The sequence below is a fragment of the Prinia subflava genome, chromosome 2, assembly GCF_021018805.1.
Source record: "Prinia subflava isolate CZ2003 ecotype Zambia chromosome 2, Cam_Psub_1.2, whole genome shotgun sequence".
NCBI lineage: Eukaryota > Metazoa > Chordata > Aves > Passeriformes > Cisticolidae > Prinia > Prinia subflava.
Genome location: NC_086248.1, coordinates 79,534,460 through 79,553,960, shown reverse-complemented (window position 1 = coordinate 79,553,960; position 19,501 = coordinate 79,534,460). Strand labels below are relative to the sequence as shown.

The 19,501-nt window shown below is 35.1% G+C and overlaps 1 protein-coding gene across 3 annotated transcripts in view; it reads left to right on the top strand.

The window, feature by feature from the left end:
* Positions 1–19,501, top strand: part of SYT14 (synaptotagmin 14) — an 88,145-nt gene that overhangs the window by 42,904 nt on the left and 25,740 nt on the right. For all 3 annotated transcript variants that reach the window (XM_063390744.1, XM_063390743.1, XM_063390742.1), the window contains 2 exons: positions 15,362–15,630; positions 17,487–17,936. In XM_063390744.1, the coding sequence (XP_063246814.1) occupies positions 15,362–15,630; positions 17,487–17,936 (719 nt within the window). The remainder of the gene's footprint in view (positions 1–15,361; positions 15,631–17,486; positions 17,937–19,501) is intronic.

The following is a 19,501-nucleotide window of genomic DNA, read 5'->3' as shown; positions in this document are numbered from 1 at the left end:
CTCATGAAAGCACATAGAGAAACTTACAGGGAGAACTATTTTATTATGGAAATTCTGATTCTGGTCCTTTGTGAGAAGTTATCAGACGTGCTTAACTGGGTATAAGATTTTCTGTGTGGTCACCTATTGCCCAATTCAATTAAAGCTTGATCTTTAAGTTTGTAAATAGGAAATCTTGCTATTGCATTCACCTTCTCACCACTTAGTAGTTCAGCAGCATGTGTTTTTATGTATATATCTGTAAAATTCGCTTTAAAAAAAACCCAAACCAACTAATGACCCAGCTGTCCATTTTTACCTTTTGAACCATTCTAAATTTTGTCCTTAAAAATATTTTGTAAAAGATTTTCAATTGTTGTGATTTCCTAATTGTTTTAATTTTTAAAGAAGTTTTATTACATTCCTTTGCAAATATACTAATTTGTCAGATAAAGCTTAAAAATTAGATACATTTTATTCATGTTGAAGTCACACCCAGCTTATTTAAAGGCAGCTTTGACTTAGAGTTGCAAGCCTGAGGATATTGATTTGAATTATGCATGACTGTCTGGTATGCAGTTCCATTAGCCTGCTGGATGGATAATGTAAACATGTTCAGAATTTTAAGTATCCTATATGAGCGGCAGGTTAAAAATAGAGCTGATAAGAGCATGTGTATCTGAAAAATCCAAATCTTGGAGAATGAAACTACAAAAGGTTCATGTCTTCAAGAGGCTGACTTCAGGTGTGAATTTCTTTCCTTTGAAACTGCTCAGCCCGAACAAATACAGCTGATGTGTGTGATTTGAACAGGTGACGTGATTGCTGTTGGCTGCTGCAAAGCATTGGCATCTGTACCAGAAAACACACTCACAACCAAAAGGCCAGGACCAACTCTGCGACTTCTGGCAAAAAAAGAGGGGTTGTGTCTGTTGTGGTTTAAACTGGTCAAGATTTACTCTTGGGATCAGGCTAATTTCTTCATATCTTCAAGGAAGATGTGTTTTTTAACGATATTTGATTTTGCTCAAACTTTATATGGCTTTCTGTTCACAGCTATATCTGATCAGTTGTTTGGTTATCCCTGTGTTTTGCTCAGTCAGTAGTTTGGTAGTAGAAATAATGACTTCTGAAGCATTGTTTTTAAATCCTCAGCACTGTGCTAGCAAGATTTAAAAATAGTATCTTTTTAGAATTTTGCCCAAGTTCCTGTGAATTTTAATAGAAATTCTATTCTCCCACTACTCTGGAATGAAAAGTACAATGTCATCTGTGTTATATTTTATAAAGATTTATTATATTTCTAAGTGTTTTGTTGCATCTGTAGCATTGGTGGCAATTTGATGAATTAAATGGGAAAAAATCCCAAACTATTGCACTTATTTTCAACATCTGATGGATACAAAACAGAAAACTAGTCTAATTTTGCATTCATTTTTACCCACCTTCTCAAAACTATTTTGCTTGGAATCCTTTGTATTTGTCTTTGTTAAATGCTATACATAATGCCAGAATGAAATTATTTTTCGATTATAAGAATGAGAGAGAATAATGATGTCTTTTTCTTGGATTTTACAATTTTCATTAACTTACATCTTACTATAGCAATAATCCCATGAAAATTTGCAAATATATGTATGATTTTGATGAAGTTGTTTATACTCTGATTATATTTTTTTTCTTTTCCTCTCAGCTCTTGGTTCATGAATTGTATATCCCCACAAAAATTTGGCCAGCAGATAATTCTTGGGTAGTACTGGTAAAATTTGAAAAGGTGCTTTGTGTTGATGGTCATTTTTCCTCTTAACTGAGGAATAGTTAATCTGTTAAGGGACAGGCATCTAAAGCTTTTCTTCAGAGAAACTCATCATCTTGTTGTTTGATAATGGCTGTTATCTTGACTGTTTTCAGAGTGAAATTCCTTTCATTGGCAATAAGAAGCACTGCTCTCAGTCATCTGCTTGTCCTAGTGCCATTTCTTTCCTGTTCAAGAGAAGGCACTTTAGAGGAAGAAAATCTTTTGAAATAGCAACAGTAGTTGTCGTAAGTGTTAAAGGCAATCTGTTGGCCACAGAAGTCTGGGGAACTGCAGTGGCAATTTCCAGAGAACTTCAGTATTTTGAAAAGGAAGAACTTTAGAGGTTTGGTAACAATGGTAGTTATTTCTTTAAAAAAGACTACTTTGTGCTTTAACTCTTCTCCGAGAGGACTGGGGGAAGCTCTTGTGTGTTTTTGTGCCCAGTGAAGATAATCCAGGAGAATATTATACAGAGGACAAATAATAGCGTGTGTAACAGTGAATGTAATGCCTTGAGTACTGAGCCATTCTGTAAATATCTCCACTGCTCCAGATGCTCCTTTTCTTTTTTTGTATGTGGTTCTGACATAAAACTGCAGAACTGCAATATTTTGGTAGCACAGACAACTTAGCATAAATGCCACAATGTAGCAGTCAATTTTGAGTTACTTTTCCTTGTTCTGTAGCTTTCAATTACTTTTAAAAGAAATTTTTAAGGGACAAAAATGAAGTGAGATTTAATTCTAGTTGAAAGTTCATAGTAAAAACATTATGCGGATTTTTTTTGACCCCAAAAAGAAGTTTGAGACAGAAGTTAAATGTAAAGATTAAAAGAAATCCAGGTAAATATAAGTCTACCCCACACTGACAGTGTTAGAAAACTGAAAATAATTAATATTTCTTTATATCATAAAGTAAAGAACTTTATGCAAAACTTGTGGAGAACTTTCAGAATGATACAGTTATTTCATAATACAAGCAAGGGTATGGGTCTGGTGTTTATGCACCAGCGTCTCTGGCTCAGATATTATACTTCAGATTCTCTGTATTTTAAAGCAGGATTGTGGATATGAAGAAGTCAAGTATATTTTTTTGTTGAGTGTTTTGTTGTAATACTTGAAGAAGTTTAGATAACTGAGGAAAAGAGGCAAGAACAGCATTTGTCTACTCAATCTTTACTGTCTTTCTTGCTCTTAGTTGCCATCATGGCACTCATTTATGCAGTTGACGTCTTTCCAATGATTTAATTGAAAGTTGGGAGGCAGTTCTGAGTCTCTATCAAGTTCGTATTACAATGACTTGTTTTTCCTTCTGGTTATTTCCCTTTACTTTTCACACATAAATTCAGATTATGCTATCAGCACTTGGTTTTTGAATACTGTGTAAATTTTGCTCTCTCAGTGAGAGTCTTTTATTTTTAAGAAGAGGTCAGAATACAAAAACCGTAATGGGAAAAATCTGTTTAACTGCCCTCTTCTACACTGAATAAGTACAAATTATTCCCAGCTTGCTGGAAAGCAATCTGCATTTGAAAATGTCCATAAGAAATTGGTATAAAGAGGGAGTTTAGGGGAGTTCTATTTACTCTAGTTTATGCATAATCTCAGAGTTGCATGCAATGTTTCTGTGACTCCTTTCAGAAATACTCATCGAGATTTGCTGTGTTTTACATCTTCTGTGGATATATTGATGTAGAAACACTTAAACTCTGTCAAGTCAAAATAAGCAGCAAATTCAGAATGATTGTGTACTCCCATTTTCATTTCAACACTGTTTCGGTGTTGGTCAGATTAAATTAATTTATGTCTGTACCTTTTCTTCCTTTTGTTTTCCTTGAGCAAAAGTCTTGGATTTCAAACAGAAAAGAACCTGCTTGTTTATTTCATTACAAATGGTAGTATATGGCATACTTATTTTTGTTTTGTTTTGTTTTGTTTTTTTTGGAGGGGGGAAGAGGAAGACAAACACTTGAAGGGGTTAGATATTCATCCTGTATAGATGGCTTAGATTCCTACTGTGCCAGTTTTCTGGTGTTCGATAAGGCACACAAAGCAGTTGTGGGAGAAAGCATATCACTTGTATCCATGGTAACTCGAAAGATACTTTGGAACTCAAAAGGATGGAATAAGCCAGAGTAATAGGTCTCATTATAAGGGCAAAATACATAAAAGGTTCAGGCATATGCTTTTAATTAGTTGCCAAAAATAGCTGGGATCAGGGATGATGCAATGAAACAATAATTCTTGGTGCTAGGAATGAGCAACACTTGAAATCTAAAAGATGTACTCAGATGAAAGGCTTTATCTTACCATCTTATGGGTATTCAGTCCATGAATACTAATAGGTTTGCAATGGTTTCTTAATCATGCTTAGGACATGAGAGTGCACACTGATAAAAGCTCCTGCAAGTCTCATATGACTGTAAGTTTCTGAAGTTCCATAGTGATGTTAATTCTCATAGCTGTGATGCATCTTCTTATGAATATTATGTGCAAAGCATTCTCTCCCATCTCAAAAGGGCACTGCTGGAAAAAGAAATGTAATGTGTGCTTCTATGTAGGGATAACAAACAAGTCGTTGAAAATGAAGATTAATTTGAGGTTAGAAATCCAGTATTTTTCAGACTAAGTAGTTTTAATTAATTTTAAAATAGGAAGGTAAGCGATGGGGAAAGGTGTGAAAACTTGAATGGAAGGACTAGAATTGAATACCAGAGAACAAAAATAGTGCAATATATGAAGTACAAGATATAGGATACTTGAATAGCCATTTCAATAAAAATATTTTAGTACAGTGAATAATTTTGAAGTTTTGTATTTGAACATCAGTGTTTGTAAGGAATCCATCTTGTATTGCAGTGCAATTCTCCACATTATTTCCTCTGTTGCTATAGAAACTAATTCTAGTGCAGCTGTGATCGCTTATCAAAATTCTAATGTTTCAATAACCATTTCTTATTTTGAGTTATTTAAATAGCCTTGTCTTACTTTGAATCAAACTGCACATTTCATCACTGCTGAATTGTTGACTGGTCAAAATGTTAATGCAAAGTGATGGCAAATGCTATGGGGTTGTGGTTTGGGTTTTTTTTCTTTTTGCTATCTAAGCGATCATACTTATTGTTAAAGTTTGAATAACAAGCAAATTATGACTCTTTTCACTTGTTAAATTTTAAAGGTCAATATTTGCTGTCTAACATCAGCATTTTTAATGCATATTGCTTCCTCTCTGTAATCTTAATTATATTTAATATTTCATAAAATTTAAATGGTTTCTGTTACTGGTACATGGCCATGGGGGCGTGTGTGTGTATGTATATATGTGTGTTTACATATATGTGTGTGTAAACTATTTTTAGGATGCTTTTAACCTAAGAGTATATGTCTTGACGTTTTTATTTTGTTGAAATAAAAATTTTAATGACAGTACAGTAGAATGCCACCAGTTAGAAAAGTATTCTGGGTCTCTTTTGCTCCTGGCATTACTTGTTTATTTGGGGTTGGGCTTGGGTTTGTTTTTTTAGTGTTGGTAGTGGTGGGCTTTGGGGTTTTTTTGTGTTTTGTTTCTTTTTTTTTTTTTTTTTGCCTGGTTGGTGGTTTTGTTTGTCTGTTTCTAACAATGGGAGTGCTATGCTGGTAGGTCATATGTATTTAATGCAGGATGCAGCAGCATTCTAGTTGTGAACCATGTTAAACATCATTCTGTTGAATATGTTTTCAACTGTAAGGCTAAGATCTAACAACTTCACTGACACCAAATTATGAAGGGTGTGATAGTAATTGGCCTGGAGACATGTGTTGTATACTTTCTGCTGCTGTAGCACAGCTACTGAAATATTCCTGTAGTCCTTTTCGGGATAATCACTGACTTTCTAATGAGCATACTCTAATTTCATGTACAGTGAAATAAATAATTTTCAATTTTGAAATTATCATACAAATATTTTGCAGCTGTATCTGTCAGACTTTGATTACTAATTAACTGCTGTGCACCACCTTTAAGGCTCTTATTCAGCAAGCAGCATCAAACAGTAATTTCAATTTAGGTATATAAATTTTTTCTAGTATAAGAAAGGTCTATGAGAAAAAAATTTTGTTGGATAGGCATATTTTCACTCTCTGCCAATGGCTAGTAGGTTTATTTTTGTGAGTATAAGACCATGACAATGCAATTTTCGAGATAGTGTTTTGGGAAGTTCAGTGTGTTGAGAATGACTGTTCCTTGATTGTTCAGGGCTGTTGTTTGTTTGGGTGGATGAGATGGAGGAGCAGTTCCTGTCCTGCTGTTTGCTGTGGGCTGAAGCATCCTGCTCTAGGTCTCACGAGCCCTTATGCAGCTTGGCCACGGTTTTCTCATCCTCATAAGCTCTCGCTGAGCTCTTACAGCTGGTGCTGTGGCTGACTGAAAAGATCTTTACCAGCCAGACTCATATTCATTTAGTCTTGTCAAAATGCAGGAAATTACCTATTTTGTGAATTGTATGACAACTGTGGAAACATAGCAACACCTACATCATACATTACATGTAAGCCTAGTAAAGCAGCTCATCTGTGACAGTGGGAGGTCTCAGAAGCGCCGCAAAGAAGTGCAAGAAATTTAGTTTTGAATAATTGTGTTTCTTTCTGCCTGGGGAAACTTGTTTGAGGCCTTGCTGGAGTGAGCAGAACAGACTGACATGCTCCCTGCTGCTTAATCTGTGCCTTTTCTGTGAATTCTTAGCCCTCTTACTGGGTGTGTGAAGGAGAGAGACCTTGGTTTTGTAGCATATCCATTTCCTGTGATTTCACAGTGTCTATTTTGCCTTTGTTTTTCTGGAGAGTTGCCTCTGTAAATGATACCAGAACCATTCCTAAGCATACTTTCTACAGGCATTAATATCTAAAAGGTTTTAGAGGAGTTCTTGACCCTACATGAACAATTTTCTTCTATTGTTGACCTTTTAGCTGCTCTTGCAAACTGGGATCAGAGAAGTTTTTTGTTTCTGGATTCTAGCTGCTTTTTATTTGGTAAAGTTATGAGAGCTGTTTCAAACCAAAGAAAAAAATCTGATTTTTCTAGAATGCTTTTTTCCAGAAATACTTTAATATACTGCAGGGAAGGCAGTCCATTTTACTAGAGCAAGTCACTGAGACAGTGTGTCAAGGAGAGAAGGAGAGAAAGTGCCTGGATAGATCAGAGAAATCAAGGTCCTTTGGAACTGTAGGATCTGAATAAATAGTTACCAGTGTCTTCTCACCTAAAGGAAGAACAATAATAAATCTAAAATATAAATGCAAAAATAAATGTTTATCGTGGGAAGTGTCTTGCCTCTCCGGGAATGTAACTAGCTGTGTTCTCTAGGTTGTGCAAATTTTTACCTACAAATATGGATATTCCCACCCATCAGACATCACTGATTTCTCTTTTATCTCTTTGCTCTGTTGACATTGCTTTTTTCTCAGAACTGATCTACTTTTTTTGCATGTCATATGTTGTTTTATTTTCCCATTCCTCCACCTTTCTTTCTCTGTCATTTTTGCTTTGTTATTTTACCTGTTTGTAATTTTTCATTCCTGCTTGCATCTTGTCTGTTCTTTATTTCTCTCTTTGCACTTTATCTCATTTTCCTTACAGATCTACTAAACTTCTCTCTCTTTATTTCTTTTCTTTGTTCTTTCTTTGTATTTGACAACAAACCACTTTTTTCTTTTTCCTGAATCATTGCACTACTTTCTCCTTTTGCCGTTTTTTTCCTTATTCCCTGTACTTTTTTTCTCACCCATGATTTATTTTTTTTATTTTCTGTTCCTTCTCTTCCACTGCAAAGCTGATAATATTATAAAATTCTGTGGGGGTAGATATATATGAGAGTTTTTCATGTTGATGGTGTTATATTTATGGGGGATTTTCATGTTGGTGATGATATTAATTTCAAGTGAATTTTAGATTAATAATAATTTAAGAGCCTGAAGTATAAATAAAAAAAAATTAAAAACAAGCAAACAAAACCAAACCCTCAAAAACCAATAGAAGAAATGGCTAGAGTACTAGTTGTAAAATACTTGGTTTCTGTGTTTCTATTCCACAGTTCTCTGAAAGCGTTCTGTGATGAGGAGCCCTTCTGAGCTAGATTCACAGCAATTTTTATTATCTCATTTTCACCCCATACTTCAGTTCTCCACCCACAAAAGTTCTCCACCCACAAAAAAAATCCTAATTTCTAATATTATAATACTACCATTATCCACCATAATATATATTTCACTTGTATGTATATTAACAGCTGCAAGATAGCCAAACTGTGGTAATACAGCTAGCTGAAGTAGATGGCCAGAAAATTTAACTCATGCCCTGCTGAAATGGCTCGTGCATAATCCTTGTAGTGCTGCTTTGTTAGTGACTCATTCCAGCAGAGCATCCTTTGCAGTCAAAATTGCTGTGAAAACGAGGCAAAGGAATCAGGCTTTGTGTTCCTATTCCGTGAGCAGTTTTTGATGGGAAGTGTCTTTTATGGTTCATTTTCACCTGTTAGGCTTAAGTAAAAAAGAGAAAGCTTAAATGGTAGGGAACTTTACGTTTTTGTTTGCTTTTTTTTTTTTTTTTAATTGCAAAATGCAACTACCAGGGTAAAGGTATTTTTAAGAAACCATGAAGTTACTGCATTTTAAGTTGCAGAAGGAAGTCTCAATAAGAGAGTAGTTTTATTTTACTTAAAATAAAAGTATGGAAAAAAGAATGATGTAATTCTGATAGTTAAGTACTAAGTATTGTATATACAGCTGAATGGATTTTGTTTATATCAGTAAATGAATTAAGATCTTGAAAGAGGAGTTTTGTATTGCTTAGAAAACTTCATAATTTTTTATTTTTGTCCAATATAAAGCCAAATGTGCCTGAAATGAGCTGCAAAAACATAAAAATACTCAAGAAAATTATCCACACAACACATCAATCTTGCTTTCTAATCATGCTTTGTTTCCTCATTTGAGACTGAACAGAGTGAGAGCAGGAACATTACAGGAATATTAGCTGTGTGTTACAATGTTTCACTGGGAATTGATTTTAGACCTGTGTGGGGTCTTTTTTACCTTTTCAGCATTTCATTGCTGCTCAAGTCCCATGCTTAATATCACAGTAGTAGAATTAAACTGGACTGGAATTTGAGCTTTAATTTAAGGGGATAACTGTACTCAAAAGAAGTATAGCAATGTCAGGAAAATTTCCTAAGCCCACATCCTGCTGCTACTGTTTAGAGGTATGAGGGATACGCTGCTGTGCACACACTGCTGAGAAATTTGGATTCTCAGAGGCCTGGGATGCTTTACATTGGGGGGAGTTTTCAAGGCTTTTAGCTCTTAAGCACTGAATTTCCCTTAAGCATCCATAAATGCTGGTGAGAGAGCTGAATTTGGGAGAATTTTTGCAGAGATGATAAAAAGCCTTTCCTTATCACCAAGATACTCCTAAGATTTCAAAGCTGGTTGTCAATCACCCTCAGCAAGCAGGACTTCTAGCATATTTTAAAAGTGAAGGATAAACAAAAGGAAGATTCTATGAATTCATTTAACTTACTACCTTTTTGGAAGTGATATTTTTCTAACAATTTTGATAACTTGGAAAAAACTAATAGTGAGCAGAGGTGCTTAGGAATACCTGTTCATTTACTAAATTAGCCAACATAGTGATCTGAAAAGTAGAGTAAAGGAAAGTTGACTGCTTATAAAAATAGTAAAAGTGTAACCAGCATCTAAATTAAACAGAAAATACATTTTCCTACCTGAATAGGCATACTTGGTACGTATGCTTTACCTAAGGAAATACAATTACAGAAGGAAAAACAAACCATTTCACTTCTTAAAGATCACAGTTTTCAAAAAGCTTTAGAGCTGGATGGGGTCTCAGAAAGCAAGATGTTTTAAAAGTAAAAAAAGGAAAAAGTGTCCTGGAGCTTGATATATTGATATTCACATCAATAAATGATTAAAAATACTGAACTATTAGATTTAAGCATTATTTAGATGTACTCTGGACAACTGAAAAGTAGAAATACAGAACCAGGTAGCAGAACTCCTTCCTATTCCAGTTAATATCAATGCTGTATAAGGAACCAGAGAATGATACTTAAATTGCAAACAAATTAATTCAATAGATGGTAATGTATAATTTTCATTGAAAGACAACCAAAATATTTGGGAAGGAAACAAAGGAATGTCTTTCACAGCTAGTTCATGATAATGCTTTTAATAATGTATTTGTAGTTAAAATGTTATAAGTGGGGCTAATTTTGGGAAGAGATTTTTTTTCACTAGTGCTGGGCTTTTCAGTATTGCTCTGTAAAACAGACCATAAATTCTTACAAATAAGAGATTCTCTACTAAGTACAGAGAGTAAAGAGCAAAAGAGCAAATTTCTTTTTTAGGGAAACAAAACTGATATGTAATTCTGCAGGCTTGAGATGTAAACACAATAAAAAAAATAAGTGTGTTTCAGCTATTTCAGTTGGTCTTAGACATTTCCTGTGGAAGAAAATTGAAGTTTTAAGGACTGGACATAAAGATAAATCTATCATTTTGAATTACTTTTATATAAAAAGCAAAATAGGACCTTTTTACTATGTGAATGACCACTAGCATTAGCTTGAGAGAGTAAGGAAAATGCATTGCTAAAAGCATCATGTGACATCAGATGTAAATGACAGCAACACTGGTTTGATTTCCATAGGTCTGGGATTAAGCTCATAGTGTTTGGAATTTTCTAAATATTAGGAAGCACAGTTATCTATTATTGGGGAAAAAAAAAAACCAAAACCAAAACCAAACAGTCAAACAGATATGATATTTTTCTTGTTTACAGTGAATTGCCTAATGTAGAAGATAGTTCAACTGTGAATAGAAGTCTAAAATATGTCAAATGCAAGAAGAAAGCAAATGCAAAAAGAAAGATTATTTTTTCTGTTGTCCATAATGACCCCATACCATTCCTATATTCCCCTTTTTTCTTTAAGCATGACTCATGTCATAATTCTTTTGGAAAAGGAATAGAATTATGCCAAGATAATTTGTTGTTCTGTGAAATAATTTGGGTTTTGTCCTCACAAAAATGCATGTAAGCTTTTAATTTTAAAGGAAGGAGAGGCCTGAGGTTTCATTCAATATTTAATGTTTATATTTTATACTCCCTGTAATGTGGGGTAATTCAGTCAACATAATATTTTTGGATGGTAGAAAAGTTCAAACATGAAAATTCCATTTGGACTGTCTGTGCTGCCTATCAGAAATCTCTAAGGGTATTTAATCATTCAGAATAAGAAAGGTTTCTTTAATTTTTAAACATGTATTTCATTTTATGTTTTATTTAAATTGTCTTAACATTTACATAGATCCCCTTGAAGGCTTGAAAACTTGAAATTTACGTTTGATTAAAAAATATATAATTATGTAGCAGAATGTGAACAGAGATGTATTAGAGAAAGGAAAGGTACCCTTTGAGTATGAAGATATTCTGACAATTACAAAATATGACTTGCAAAAATTACTGATTTATGAGGTGATTATTTATTTTAAAGGAACTGGAAGCCAGATTCCAATAGGGTTGTTGTGGTACTGTTGCCTCCCACAACAGTGTGAATTTTTAAAGAAGTACTGTACATGAGAAACTCGGAGCTGCAGAAGTGTAGTTAATGATGGCTTATGAGACAGGGGAATTAAAGGCACAAGGGTAGTTTCTTTTTCAGTGTTAAGAGATGGGTGTTCTTGGAATTACTCAGGAAATATGGGCTAAGGGAGGCTGGGTTGGTGTTGCTGCTGTGGAAAATAATTGGGAAAAATAATTACTGTAGGAAAGTCTAAATGCTGTAAACATGGGAAAAGGACATCACCGGCTGCGTGGTGAAATGTGCAGCCTGGCACGGCCAATGAGAGACCAGAACAGAGAGGAGAAATGAGCAGCTTTGGAAGAAGTGATTTCAAGCAGTAACTGAAAACCTAAAGCATTTCTTATGATGAACTTCTGCATCTTTAAACTTTGAATCCCCCCAGCAAAATGACTGAACCTTCTCTGGATTTTCTCTTAGTTATCAAATGTACATTCCAGGAATGCTCAGTTTGGCCTAGGTCGCTGTGTCAGATTTAACTTGTGAGTCTCTTGAGGCTGATGGCAAGGTATGTGTCATTCCCCTTTGACTTGCAATCTGTCCTACAGGGGCCTATGAACACAGATGAACCTTCACTGTTTAACAAATAGTCCTAGAAAGAAGATATTTATTTACTTCTGACTTAAATGTGCTAGTGACAGTTTACATGCCGTAACTTCTGAGTGTACCAGCAAAATGCTAATCTGCTCAGGTTTGTCAGGTATTTCATTTATGGTTCTGGTTTCTTCAGCTATTAAGCAAGGTCCTTACTGTCACCACTAAGTGAATGTTTTCCCAGACTACTAAGGGAGGAAGAAAACTTTTTTAAAGCAGTTTCCTCTTTAAAAAGTGTTTATTCAAACCTTCCTATTGACACCAATACTCTGTATTCTTGATTTAGAATCTACCAAATACTCATTACTAAACAAATTTAGTTTCACTCACTCATATCATGAGAATGCCAAGTATTTGCACATACTTTGGGTGGAGAACTGAATGTGAGGTCTTTCTCTCTATTGGTTTTTTCTCTGTTGTGCCATTTACTGGCTGGTAGGAACCTCAGACTAAACCTGATTTAAATTCTCTGTGATTGTATCTTACTTCCACTTTTGGGACATGTTGGGCTTGTTTTATACTCTGTGGTCATTTAATATATTTAATATGATTAATTGCATTTACAAATGAATTTACAAAAAGTATTTTCTATGTGATTTGCAACTTGCATAGAAGCAATGCAATGATTAATTTCAGTGTAGCTATTTGCTTGTAAATCTTTAGCAGATGTTATTAGCTATGTTCAGTGGTCTTTGGGAGGTATTCTTTGGCTTTGTCACAGTACAGAATTATACGTATCTGTGTCTGAAGTTTACACCTTAAATAAAAGGTACAAGGTATGTAATACACAGGGATTTCCTGTGTAAATACGCACACACTTCAGATCATCTTGCCTTTCAGCTCCAAATATTTTTCTCCAATACAATTCGTGATAAGCCAGCAAGCAGTAGCAGTGTTTTTTTAAATTTTAAATACATATGCAAAATTTTGTTAGACAGATTGTCAAAGGTAGTCATTACTTCTGAGTAATTCTGAAGGAAAATACGCAGGATCAGATATTTAGTATTGCTGTATTCACTACTGTCTGTGATACCATTTGGCTTTGATATCATCAGTTATTAGAATGTCTCAATGGAATTCAAATCTTCATGGTTTTCAAAGAACTGTAACAAAAAAAAAATCATTTTATTGCATCATTTGCTGTGGAGAGGCGAAAATTAAAATGAGACATTTTCACCTTGAGAATTAATTTGAAAACTTAGATATCTTTTTATGTAGAGAAAACTGTTGCTCAAAACCAGTTTATACCTCTCTAGACAGAGGTATCCCTAGATTTTTAATCCCAGATATTTGTTTTAAGAATTTACATGCTATTTCAGTTTGTTAAACTGCAATTTGAAAAATACGTAGTTGAAACCTGCCCTGGTGCTTTAGCTTTTTCTGAGATTTTTGAGTCACAGCTGGTTAATAGGAATTTTGTCTTCACTTCTTCCACGCTTACATTAAAAGCGCCTTTTCTGTCACACAGCCTGTACAGTGTTCCCATAGGGACATATAATGGAGTTCATCAAAGTGAAAAAAGTGACGCACACAGTCATTTATTTACTCATGTAAGACAATAAGGGTGTTGATAGTTACCTGGACACACTTTCATTTCATTAGACTATGGAAAAGCTGGGCATGAAAAATTCTTAGCAGACTTGATGACAAGTGAAGAGAAAGAAATTCAGGGCTGCCAGGTGGTTACTGTCTCATTTAATGCTGTTTGTTGCCTTTTGGCAACAATGAGCAGAAATGCTGTTTTTCTTAATTTTCTAGGATATTTAATTATATAGATTATGACAAGGAAGTCCATGTTTGATGGTATAGAAAGTCAAATGATACATACTATTATTTTAATATTATCAAAATATCAGTTTAGATTCTAAAATCATGTCTATCTAGTTTCATGGGTGCAAGCTGTCTAATATTCATAGGTAAGGTTTTATGTTTATCTGCTAGACAGATGACTACAATTCAAATATATGATTCCCTGCTGTCTGTTTTGTTTTCCAGCCCTGTGGGACTGGATTTCTCAGAGTTAGTAGCACTGGCTCTCTAACAGCAGAAGACCTTTTGCAGGAGTGCTGGAACAGTAATTTGGAATCACTTTGAATGGCAGGCTGGCTCTGATGGGTTTATCAGAGATGAGAGGGTTCCTGACAGTGGTTTCATCTTGTAGGAGAGTTTTAATTACTTGTTGGCCATAGTTCTTTAAGGAGCCGTGGAAATAGAGAAGAGCCCTGCATTCCCCAGTTAATACATTCTTTAACTTGCTTGTTTGGTAGGATTTTCTGTGAGTGAAATGGTACATTTGAAACCAGCAAACATTTTTGCTTTGAAATTTTTATGTATAAGGTAATTATTTATGTCAGGGGCATTGAAATCTTCATTAAAACCTCTACAGAAAATGTAAAGGAAATACGAGACAGTTCTTTACCTGTCCTTGTTATTCCTTTCATTTCAGCTGCTGCACACCTTGCTGTCTTTTCCCAATTCTATTCAACTGTGTAATGCTGCATAGTAAAATATGCAATAAAAAATTGAAATGTAATTATTTTGAATTAACTTTCTGTGTCTGTAGCCATGTATCAGGTTTAATTTCTGAGGAGATATGTAACCACATTTGTATCTATCTATTTATCTATCTAGTGTGAAAAGCAAAGATGGTCAGCAACAAGTGTTCATCCCAAGTACAAGATTGCTCATGATCCCTTTTCCACTGTCTTTAGTGACGAGAGGTAGTGCGTAGCTCCCAGATGCTGGATACGTACCCTTTAGCTGCCCTTAACAAGTAATAAAGAATCTGAGACACTGCTTCACTTTTTAAATTCACTGGTGAGCAGAGTTCACTTGTGTGGAAAGTTGCCTTTATTAGTACCTTACTTGTCTTCAGAGTTTAATTTAGTATCTCCCTGGTGGGCAACTGCATGGGAGGTAATCAGCCTGGTATCATGGCTTTAGGGAGTGCATTTTGTTTCCATAATTGGCCTACATTCCATCTGCACAGAATCTGACTTAAGATATCCAAAGGTTTTTGCAAGGTAAGCATCTCTGTAATTCAAGCCTAGAATTTTTGTCATGTCATATCTGTGCTATATTTATTTTTTTCGTGTGGTTTGCACAATCCATTCTGACTATACACTTAAAACTTTGCTTTTATCTAAATTTCTTTCATCTGAGAAATCACTCATTTCCATTTTTAACAATTTTTTTTTCAGTAGTATTTTTCATCTGATTTGAAATGTAAAGTTAAAAAAAAAAGTGACATACATAGATTTTTAAATTCTCTGTCCAGGCATTTAGATTGACATTTTCCACAGAACTGTTTGAACAGTGAATAATCAGAAAGTAAGTAAAGCATTTTGACTTATTCTCAGCAAACTGCATTCAGAGGATGAGAAGAACACCTCCGCTGGATGAACTGCAGCCGCCTCCATACCAGGATGACAGTGGTTCTCCTCATCTTTCCTGTACGCCTTCCGAAGTCGGAGACAGCAAATGTGAATATTCCCAGTGTAGCAACAGCCCAAGATGTTCATACAAGTGCCCAAGTGAGGGAAGCACGGGACACGAAATAGAAAGCTTTCATAACAAGGGATACGAAGAGGATGTTCCTAGTGATAGCACGGCAGTTCTTAGTCCAGAGGTAAATGAGAATAGTTGAGTGTGGTGAAACACTATTTTCATCTAAAGATCAATGCACAGTTATACAGGCACTAATACTGCAGCTCATTTCAATTAAAAAAAAAAAAAATTTGTCAGAAAATATGACAATATGATTTCGGATTGTTCAGATTGCTGTAGTTATCTTTATGGCACCTTAACTTTCCAACCAGCTCCCAGTAAGAGTGAATTATTTTTAAGCCATTTTAAAGCAGTCAGAAAATTTCATCGTACTTGAGGACTGTTGTCAAAATTCTTCCACACGATTTTTCAGAAAACCCAAATAAATGTTCTATTAATGCTTTTCCAAAATGAACACCCCATAATGTAAAACACATTCCATTAAAAAAAAAATAGAAGACGATTAAAAAGTGGGTTTTTTAAAATTGTTGATGTGATATAGTGATTTGGGCCCCTTAATATTTCTATTTTTCTGCTAGAAATTGTCATGATATATATGTATTTTTTTCTATGAAGAAATCATCTTTTCTGGCACGTATTTCACTGAAATGCCTTTAACAACCAGTTACTGCACTGACATCTATGGGTAAGCCTAATTAGTGATGCCATGTGCAGAAGAAGCTCCTTTGACACAAATTTGTCTTTTGTTGCTGTCGGAAGTTTTGAAGTGCGTGTTAGAGCTCAGTCCTGATGTTTCTGTCTAAGTAGACCTGTTGGTAAGTTGATGTTGTGTACCCGGGGTGTTGGTGCAAGGTCTGGAAGGCCCAGCTGCAAGGCCTTCCCATTTTGTGTCTCTCCAGTCATTAATGTAAGCATATTCAGTAAGAACTGAGAATGCTGCCAACCTTTCTAGAGCCGCTCAAATCTTCAGGAGTGAAGCCTTTAGAGGAATGCATTCCCACAGCTATGTGGTAGCCAGGTTAAAATAAGAACATTTCTTAGCCCAGAAGTCTTTGTTTTGGCATCTCTTTGCTCATGTGAACACACTTATCTTTGATAATATGAAGACACACTTGAAATAACTTTTTCTAACATATTTGGAATAATTTATTGTATGACCAGTAGGTTGACCTTTACTTGTAAATATTTTCTGTTTCAGTATCCCTATCAAACTGTCTATTGTAACTTTATAGAGGATCAGTATGTTATTCAAAATTTGAAGTGACAATAAACTATCTGAATTTTAAGATGCAGTTTTAGGACTGATGTGGTTTACAGAGAGTTCAGAAGATGAGTTCAAAACAGATGCATCTTCCACAGTTCCAGTGAAATTAAATTAATAAAGCTACGATAGTGACATCCTTGGCCATAGCAGAGGGGTTGGAACTAAAAGGTCCCTTTCAACCCAAAATCTTCTGTGATTCTATGTTTCTATGATAAATTTTGGCATATTCATATAACTCTTGTGGACTGCAACAGGAGCTGTGTGTGCAAGTAGGTTTGTAATTCCTGCACTCTTTGCTGGCACCTCACTGTGCTCTCAATCATTAACTGTCTCTTCAAGCAATGTAATAGGTAAACTTCAAAATACGTGTGTAAAATAAGTGAAATAAGGTAGTTTTATCTTGTAAAAAATGTGTATACTTTTTTTTAAAATGTGTGGCACACAAGAAAAGATCATTACAGCATAATTCAGTCTGAGTTCAGACTGATTGGCTCCTGGCTTTCCTGGTATTGGCCAGGTAAAGTCTTGTTTTCATCTTGACTGCCAGTCAGCCATCTCTTTGGGCTTTCAGTGCTTAATAGCCTTGTTTATGAAATGAACAAAAAGATCATAATGCCTTCATATTGTCCAGAGTAAACCATACATTTCCATTCTAGATTTAATAATAGAAGACAATAAATAAATAAATAAATGGCTTTTTTTCTCTTCTTCAGGATATGTCAGCTCGGGGATCATCTTCACAGCTTCCTAAACCTTTTGATCCTGAGCCAGTAGCTAAATATGGCACACTGGATGTGACTTTTGACTATGACTCACAGGAACAGAAGCTTTTGGTGACAGTGACAGCTGTCACAGACATTCCAACATACAGCAGGACAGGTGGAAGCTCGTGGCAAGTACACCTAGTTCTTCTCCCTATAAAGAAGCAGAGAGCAAAAACCAGCATCCAGCGGGGACCGTGCCCTGTCTTCACGGAGACATTCAAATTTAATCACGTCGAGTCTGAGATGATTGGGAATTATGCAGTTCGCTTTCGACTCTACAGCGTACGGCGCATGAAAAAGGAGAGGATTGTGGGAGAAAAGATTTTTTACTTGACAAAATTGAATCTTCAAGGGAAGATGTCAGTGCCAGTGATACTGGAACCTTCTTACAGTCTGCCTGTGAGTATTAAATGAGGCAGGATAAGAATGCAGTGAGATACAGTGTCCTGAATTCTGAATAAGAATAGTGTGTATATTTATAGAGTCATCACATCCACTCAGTTTTTTGAACAGTCATAGCATTGCATTAGCACAATGAAAATTTCCTTAGAGCTTCTGTAAGTATGTTCCCTTTCCACCTGCAAAAGCTGTCCATATTTTTCCTTTTAATTAGAAATTTCCAGTCCATAAATAGGGATATAGTGGTGAATGCATGGTGAATATCCATACATATAGATATGTCTATGTATGCAGTAGTATTATCTTTACCACCTGCAGCACTTCAATTTAAAGAGAAAAACATACCAGAGTGGAAGAAAAAAGAAGCTATACTAGCAAATGTCCTCCATCTGTTGCAATTAAGTCTTAGTTGCAAATAGGTATTTTCCTTGAAAGAAAGAAAGATAGGAAAGAGGGATTTTGTGAAGTATAAAGCCATTTTTAAAAACTTCACTTTAGAACCTTGGAAATAATTGATTTCTGGTTCAGCCTGAAGTGAAAAGTAGATGAAACTGAAAACGATTTTTTCTGAAAAAATCTGATCACATCTATCCGATGAGCAAAATTATTTGTCTCCCAAATAATATTTCTAATAAAGCAAAGCAAAAGTAATTAAGGATAAACATAGTCATCATTATCAATAAACACAGAAGATCACTAAACTGGCAGTGATCACCATCCTCTTTTTTGTTTTTGTAAGAGTTTAATTATGCTTTTATCCAGAAAGAGAATGTTTGTCATGTTGTGGTCTGGACATCCTAGGCTAGGAGTGCTTGAGTGTTCCTTGCTGAAGAGTTGCATGTGTACTATATTACAGACATATTTTTGGACAAAAAGGTGATGATTATCAAGGACATCCATATTTGGTCACAGTATGTATTTTGTGGGGTTTTTTTAAAACAATCAATAAAAGACAAAGAGAGAGAGAAGGGAAAGAAAGGAAAATATTTTTTTAGGTGAAGCAAAGCAATTAATTTGTTCTGCACTTTGAAAAAAAGTTTGGATCTATCAAAATGGCATTTCTGGTGAACATGGGTATTGCCAAAGATTCAAAATAAAAGGCTGTTGTATTTAATGACTGAATATATATTTATTAGTAAAAGCTGAGGTTAAATCATGGATTTGGTGGAGGATCAACTGACAGTGAGGCAGATTTCTCATGGTTCCTTAAGAAGCACAAATCAGTCTAATCTAAGGATGAAATGGTTCACCTCTCTAGAGCAAACTTTCTTAGTGGAGTTTGCTAGTTTCACAGCTTGGAAAAAAAGCACCCCATGACCCAAAACATTGAATATTCTAAAGGTACTTGCTTAATTTGTGCATTTTCAATAGGTTTGTGTATAAAATTTACTGAAGTCAGTGAAGAAGGGCAGTGAATGGGCCAGGTTTGTGACTGATTGGTGTGTCACATATATACACTGGTTATTCTTCAGTTCTATTTCTTTGAGGTTTTGTGATAGGCAGAATAAAAACAAGTTCCACGAGGCATGGAAGATGATAAGGTTGTTCCTTATTTTCTGTTATTG